Below are 8,386 nucleotides of genomic sequence, written 5' to 3' on the forward strand. Positions count from 1 at the left end.
AAAAGAGTAGAACTTACGGAAGAACTCTGCAAGTTGTTCTGATTAGCCTGGTATAGAATATGGACATTTCTGATGGAGACTTGAATGCTGTCAAGTATCTGTAGTGAAAAGAAAAAAAAGTCCACATGTAGTAGGATGACACTAAATTTACATCCTCAAAGCACCCTTGGAGTTCTTGGAGCCCAATGCATAATTTAAAATAATAAAATACTCATTGAATTACCTTCGCAGTAATGTAAGAAATAAACGACTGCCCAGCCTCATTACCTGCCATGAACTCCAACAGAAATTAGTGCAACAAAAGCATACACACACACATAAGAAATGAGGCTCACACTGACCCAAAATAAAGTCCAGCAGCAACTTTACCCACACGCTCATACATATATATTCCGTCTATGTCTACTTAAATCAGGATAAAAATATTACAACATCCATGAGCGGATAAGGCAGATCCACAGTTAGCACTTGAAACGAAGAGCAGCAGCTTATTCAATGTCTTAGGCCACAAAAATGAAAAATTAAACGTGAACCGTATTCGATGAGAGGCGAAGAAATATCTGCCACCTCACCAAACGGTCCTCCCCAACAATCACTTAAAGGAAGACTTTTGAATCATTCTCCAGTAAAACCAACAGCTCTCTGGAAAGTGAGAATACTTATCGAAGAAGAAAAACCGCCAACTCCGATAAGGGATAGAATCAAATAACGAGGCAACTCCAATTTTCTGACTCCTCAATACAGAATGCGCTAAGTACAGCACAGAAAAATAAAAAAGGAGACAGACTCAGCTTACCGCACATGCGCCGTGATAACTTCGCAAGCTCGGCTGCCACAAGTTTCGCCTTCTTGCCAGCGAATTCTCTTCTTTCAACAGCCTCCGAACTCCACTGCAACCGCGATGCGCCCAACGAAACAGCAAAAGACACCGCACAGTCAGACGGTTCGAATTGCTGGCGACGACTCAGACACGTACTAAAACGCGAACTCGAGGCTCACCTCCTCGTCGCGGCGGTCGGAGGCGCGGACGAAGACGTCCTCCAGGACGATGATGATGGGGTCCCACCCGAGCTTCTTCCACGGGATCCTGATGCTCAGCCTGCCGACGCGGCCTTCCCTGAGCGCGCAAGGTAGCCGGAGGTAATCGAAGGCCTCGAGGATGAGCTCGACGTTCTCAAGCAGGACCTCCTCGTTCCAGAGAGTGATCTTGAGCTGCTCCCGCTGGATGTCCTTCACGTACCGGCCCAGGTACCCCAGCAGCAACTGGCGAACCAGCCCTTCGAACATCGCTCTCTCTCTCTCTCTCTCTCTACGCGCAGAACAAAGAAGAAGACGAGACCGAGCTCGATTCTAATACTCTAATCTCGCCATGGCAATGGTGGAGATTCCCAGTGACAACGTGCGCGCGCACATACACGGAGAGAGAGACAGAGAGAGAGGGACAGAGGGGTTAGAGCGAAGTGGCTTCTTTTCCAAGGAGACGAACCGAGTCGAGCCTCGCCGAAGCGGGTGCCGATCCAAACAGACCTGGATGAGCCCACGTCGAGTCGGGCTTCGAGAAAACGGTGAGGTACCGGATGGACTCGGGCTGGACTGGGCCCAATTTTAGGCCCAAAGAACTGAATCTCTTCCAAGCAAAACTCAAACAAGACAACGAGGCAAATGGTACCTCACCTTTCGACCAAAAAAAAAAAAAAATTGGTACTTCACCTTTGTCCCGATATTCAATATGATCTCCGAATTTTTAATATATGATCTATGAACTTCAGCCCTGTGTAATATGATCCCTAATATCTTGAATGATCCCATATTCAATTTGATTTTCTAAATTATATGAATATGTTTAATTTCATCCTTTCATTAATTCAAATTTAAAAACAACATTGACCATTTTCATATAGTCCGAGGATAAAATTGAACATGTACTTAAAAAAAAAGGATGAATTTGAACATGTTCTAAAAAATCAAAGATCGCATTCGATGATTTAAAAATTTATGGACCACATTGGGCCAAAACTTATAAATTACTTGTATCGTTTTTCCAAACTAAGAGTACGTGTGTGGTTTTATTGGATCTAACGAGATGTTGCGATTTGGCAGTTCTTTAGAGACAAACTTTGCATTTTTTAAGTTTTTTTTTTTTTTATCAATCCCGTATCCATAGCTATACTTCTATAGTGACAATAAAGCAAACTTTTGAATTCGGTGTCTTGACCAAAAAAAAAAAAAAAAAAAAAGAATTCGGTGTCCAGCCTCGTACTTACAAAAAGCATTCTCGAATTTCTTATCATTTATTGTTTTGTTGAAATCGCTAAATAAGATCAAACATTGACCATTGGATGTTATTTTGCATTGAGCCAGATGTTTTAGGGCACATTACCTTTAAGGAAAGAACAATATTCGGTGTTTTAAACAAATTCGATGACCTGATTGAACTATTTGAAAGATTGAACCTTGGACAAAAAGTATAAATGACTTGAAAAATATTTTGTATTGAACTAGAGGTTATGTTTGTTTCACAGAAAATAAATGATTTGAAAAATATTTTCCTCAAAATGATTGTTTATATTACTTAATATAAGTTCAAAGGAAAAAATATTTTTATTACCGACAAAAATACATGTCTAAACATTTTCGTGGACAACAAAAACATTTTCCGTTCATTCGATTATGCAAGCAATACAAGCGACCATTTTTCTAAAAAAAAATTCCAAACATTTCTTTGCCCATGGAACTTATATCACAGTTAAGTGACGGGATGATTAGGCATAAAAGTATGGTCGTTTGAATGTTTCCTTCGAAAGCTGGAATCCGTAATGATCAGTATTATGGCGGCGGGGGTACTTATGTGGCCGCTGGAAAGGCTTGACGGTCAAAAAATTAGCCATTTAAATAACTAATTAAACTTGATTAGTAGAAAGCGGGCCCTTTCTTTCTTAGAAAAAACAAGATCTATGAGCAGATCAAAGCACATATTTACCCTTGACAGTGAAAAATTATTGTATTGGAGTGAGATACACTTGTGAGAGCGCTTTCTTGTAATATCAAGCTTGAGATTGGAGCCGAACCATTGCAAATAGGCCGGCATTTCTCTGTCCTTCTGACTCTTTTATTCTACGACACCACAAGTGTGTTGAACAGGTTATTTGTTATTGGCTTCATTCCCTAAGTAAAAAAAACCTCCGACTTTAGGTCCAATGCCAATTCTGCCCCGAATTTTTTTTTTGTCTAAAAAAAAAAAAACACAAACTTTGACTATAATCCCTAATCCGACTCCCCCGTCGAAAAATCGCCGCTAGTTTCTTCGATAATATCAACATCGAGGCTGATTGGAGGTTTATTATCGGAACTCGCGTCATCATTAACAACATCACTTTCATATAGAACAATATCGACCTTACAATATTAATAAAGTCGAAGAAATCGGTGGACATTTTTGGATAGGAACTAGAATAAAAGTTAGAGGTATTTTATGAAATTAGACCGTATTGTTATGGCCAAATTTTTTCATTTTTGGAGCAAACACTAGGCCCAAAGAAGTTCACCCAAAACCCAACCATGTTTCAATTAACCAAATTAGACAGAATCAAGCAGATCAAAGCGGATGGTTGGGCCTACGAGGTGAACGACTTGTTCACTTCGGGGCGGCTTACCCGAAGAGCGTGTCTATTCTTCGAAATAAGTTTACTTTTCGTTAGTACTAATTTAATTATTTGGGATTGTCTATGATCATGGAAATGAGTTAGTTTTATCACCAACAACAATTTTTTAGCATGCAAATACCATTAGGGCTTTACCAATTTCATTACAAAGAAATCACATAATACTCATTATCTTACGTGATAAAAAAGATTAGGATTGCATTTAAAAATTCCAAATTTGATCAAAGGATAATGGACGTGCAGGATATTAAAATAGAGAGGAGATGGTAATTTAAGAGTGATTTGTGACTCAATATAGCCACTAAAAAATGCTCGATCGTCAAATTTCCTCTCGACTTTTGACATTTGCTGATTGTCTAGCTCTTTAATTTATAATGCCACTAATATGGACGCATATTCGCGAAAGGAATAACACTTTCTCGAATATCATGTTAGAAAAGTCTATCCGAAAAGCTTAACTAATTGGTGGAGGAAGAGACCACATGAATATAAAGAGTATATGAGATCCATTGTTATGTGACATAGAACAACAAATTCAACAACCATAAAATCCAGCCCCCATACATTGCAGCAGTAAGTCGACATACCAACCTCATATGACCTACACTCAGCACCATTATCTTCTATCTGCCAAATTTTGAAAAAGAAAGAATAGGAGTAGGTATAGCGCCCTTATAGGCAAATATTGCCCACACACCCAATTTTTTGGCGAAGAAGTACTCTAGAACCAATAAGGCCTAACGGAGGTCGACGATGGGCGATTAACGACGGTCGGTAGTTGGCGATAGCCAACGGAGGTTGACGATGGGCGGTGGTCGGTGGCGATGAGTGGCGGTGGTCGTGGGCAGTGATCGGCGGCGACCGGCGGAGATTGGCAATGGGCGATGATTGGCAGCAAGGGAGATCAACAGGTGGCAGCGGTGGGCAATGACAGGCGGTGGCGGACGATGATCGGGGGTGGTCGTGAGCAATGATAGGTGGCGGTCGGTGGAGGCCGGCAATAGGCCGCGACGGAGTTCTACAATTGGCGATGGGGGGTGATGGGTGGCAATGGTGGTTGGTGAGCAACGGCGGAGGTCGACGGAGGCGGGCCCAATCGAAAAGAGGGTGAGAGCGTAACAAAAAGACGATAAGGCGAGAAGTACTTTTTGAGCTAAAAAGCAATTTTTTTTAACTTGTCAAATTGAGAAAAAAAATAATTTCAATGAAAATTCACTTCAAAAAGTTTTTATCAAATGAATTTTTATAAAATTTATACTATCAAATGAATTTCTATTTTAGAAGATATTCTGTTACAAATCCACCTCCAGTGTTATCATGCGCTCCCCTAATACTCAGCACATGACAAAAAATAATACCACAACACGAAAACACTAGTGGAGGACAGAAACAATTTTTCGGCCACCATCCTTACCGTCATGCTCTTCCTCTTCCTCATCGCTATCAACCTGAGCCTCGAGATCAAAGAACTCCGACCCCGATCTCCTCTTCGCACGCCGCCTCTTCCTGCCGCCGCCGAAATCCTCGTCCTCATCGTCGTCTTCCTCTTCCTCCATGTCATCCTCATCTGCGACGTCATCTATGAAATCCGATCTCCTCCGCTTCTTGCTGCCTCCAGTTTTGCCGTAGTCCTCTTTCTCCTCCATGTCACCCTCCAGGACCCCGTAGTCTTTCTTAGGGGTGAGCAAATCGGACCATCCGAACCAGGACCGCTCGGATTAGGCCGGAACCGGTGGTCCGGCTCCCGATTCTAGAGGGGGTTCCGATTCTAGGGCTAGGTGACCACCCGGACCGGACAAATCGAATTTTTTTTTTTAAAGTATGTTACCATCTCTTTACTTGTTAAGGGTGTCCAAGAAATTTTACTAAATTGAGAAGCTATTGGCACTCTTTATTTTTTATTCTCATATGTAGAAGTCTTTTTGGTTACACTCTGTTTTATTTTTTGAAAGTAACCAAGCTCATGTGCTCCATGTTAGCAATGGTGCATATTTTTTTTTTTGGCATGTGTCCGGTCTAATGGAACTGCCCGGAAATCTAACCGGACAAATGGTCCGGTTCCCGGTTTCGAAAAATTGAGAACCGAGATCACCGGTCCGGTTCTCGATTTTTGAGGGGAACCCGACCGGATCGGGAACCGATCATCCCTAATCTTCCTCCTCTTCGGGCTCCATGTCGTCCTCTTCCACGTCTCTGCGTCGCGCCATGGTCGGCGAACATGGATTAACAACGACGGAAGTAAGTTATCGATCGATTGAGAGGGAAACGTAGAGTGATTCAATCGATATATAGGCTCTGCAGGAGTTGGGTGTCGCTCAATGGGGGATTTTTTCCTTTGTTTTTCCTCTCATCGATGAGGTGATTTTGGAACGTTCAGGAAGAAGAACAACGAAGACTATGATGAACAGTAAAATGAAAAGAAAAGAAAAGAGATATTTTTGCTTCTATAGTCATAAATAAACACGTGCTAAAGAAGGTTATATTTGATTAAAAATATAAGCTTGGTGTCTTTGAATAAATTTTAAAGGTCATGGTACATTTGAAAATTTTATATTTTTTTAGGCTTTTCATATTAGACCTACTACTTAGGAACAGTCGGACAAGTGGGGACTATTTTTCTCTTAAATAAAAAAAAATAGAATTTGATTCACGATTACCTTATCCCACGTAAATTGTTTACCTAATTCATTTTATTAATATTGAATATTAAGTATAATTTTTTAATTGAAAATAACCATTAAATAAGATAAAAAAATTTTTGTGAATATAATGAAATATTTGATATGATAATACGGATTTTATTGAAGAGCATGGACGTGTGATATGATAATATGGATTTTATTGAAGAGCGTAAAGTGGTCATTGCAAGTACATAAATAGGCCGAGCGGGTGCACTAACATTTTTACATTTTTGACCTTTCATCAAATTATTGAGAGGATCCCTAAGGGAAATTATTTCCCCTTTCATGTAAGGTACCACGGTTTACAATCAAAGATAAGGTAAGTGAACCATGTGATTATGCAATCTTAAAAAGTAACTAAATGATTGTCTCTGCACTTTTAACGAAAACAGAGTTTCTCCAAAGGAAGGCTCTATTCTGATGGAATGAACAGTTTCGCCAACAAAATGTTAGAGACATTACGAATTTCTCTAGGATAATTTTATATTTGATAATTTTGTTGATTTTTTGTATCTCTCAAGACTGTGCGGGTTTATCTTAATTGATGTGTTATCTTTCATAGCTATCTTATAAAGCCTATAAACGCCTTATTCTCAAGATTGCGGTTACATCTCGATGGATGGTAATAGCCGAACTGATCGGGCTAAAGAGTGGCGGCGGACCGGCCCTTTTTTTAGGTTCGCTTTTGTTGTAAATTGGCACCCAAAGGCACCTCTTGCTACGTTATTTGGCAGAAAGATGACGGATGGTTAGGCCAATAAATCGTTGTTTTAGTGATGAAAAAATTTACAAGAAATAAGATTAGCTTTGGATGCGCACTTGGGTGCACCCGGTACATTTCGACTAACTCTAATATCAAGTTAAGATTAAAACAAAAAATAGAATTGAGGAATTTTCGTATTATTTGATGTATAAAGCAGAGGGAAACATTGGCCTTATGATTTCTATTAGATTAGATGATTGTCTAAGACAACATATCAATCGAGATATACGTGCAATTTTGAGACAAATAGAGAATTGATAAATTTATCAAATTATTTATAATACAGGAAATAATCTCAAAGAAATCCTTAATTATATCTCTGACACAAAATATGCAACCAAGGAGTCTTTCTCTGTCGAATGCTAACTAAAAGAAAGAAGCAATCCATCGTTGCATGAGCAAACATGAACCGATCGATTTGAAGAAGCAAAACGAAACGAAGTGACTTAGACAAATCTTTTTTGTCGATAACCTCGGACCAATCAAAATTTCAAGCAACTCTTGGTCTCACTCGGACGAGGCCATCTCCTCTTTTCCACCAATGTCCCCCAAGCTTTTAGTCCCTCGCCATTGCTTGCTTAAGTTATGTCCACCGAAACCACCAATTCTCGAACCACGCCAACTCACCCAATCGGAAATCAGCCTAAATTACAAATTCGATCCGTGCAAACCGGAACATCCATTGAAATCCACACCTCCTCTCACCGAGTCTCTAACCTCTTGAAACGGCTCGCGGATCATCGAGAAATGCCCGTCTCCTCGACCTTTTCCTCGTGAACTTCTCCTCGAATTCTCACATTGCCCTTCGCAGCCAATGCACCAAAGTTCGGCAAGTCCTTGTCCCCACTCGCTCCCGGTCGTCTTGGCCGAGAAGTGCGATGCGAGGCTGCCAAATGAGTTCTCTGAGGTTTTCTCTTCCCATTGTTCATGGCCTGAGTGTACAAGAATGTCTCCGATCGTGCTTGAATTACTTGTTTTCTAAGCTTCTCGACTTCTGTTTAAGGAATGGAAAAGGATCAATTATTTGTCTTAACAATGCCGGCGCAAAAATTACCGGCCATGTATGATTTTTATGCGGTGGACCGACATGCACTTTACGAAAAAATGTCGTGAACGATAGCGATAATGACTTTGCATAATTATAAACGGAGAAATGCATTGAATGATACACACTTTGTAAGAGTGGATTTGAATCTCAATGTATATATACATTGGATAACATAGAGAAGGGAAGTGCTTCGAATGATGGTGCAACTTTTGACATGGCACATTTACGTGAT

The 8,386-nt window shown here is 40.3% G+C and overlaps 1 protein-coding gene across 2 annotated transcripts in view; it reads right to left on the reverse strand.

The window, feature by feature from the left end:
• LOC115752507 overlaps positions 1-1,441 on the reverse strand; it is a 50,168-nt gene extending 48,727 nt beyond the window's left edge. For both annotated transcript variants that reach the window (XM_048283122.1, XM_048283123.1), the window contains exons 1-4: positions 1,000-1,441; positions 797-890; positions 224-267; positions 18-98 (exon numbers count right to left, since the gene is read on the reverse strand). In XM_048283122.1, the coding sequence (XP_048139079.1) occupies positions 18-98; positions 224-267; positions 797-890; positions 1,000-1,287 (507 nt within the window). In that variant the 5' untranslated portion in view covers positions 1,288-1,441. The remainder of the gene's footprint in view (positions 1-17; positions 99-223; positions 268-796; positions 891-999) is intronic.
• Positions 1,442-8,386: the final 6,945 nt, after the last annotated feature.

The sequence above is a fragment of the Rhodamnia argentea genome, chromosome 7 (genome assembly GCF_020921035.1).
Source record: "Rhodamnia argentea isolate NSW1041297 chromosome 7, ASM2092103v1, whole genome shotgun sequence".
In the NCBI taxonomy this organism is placed as follows: Eukaryota; Viridiplantae; Streptophyta; class Magnoliopsida; order Myrtales; family Myrtaceae; genus Rhodamnia; species Rhodamnia argentea.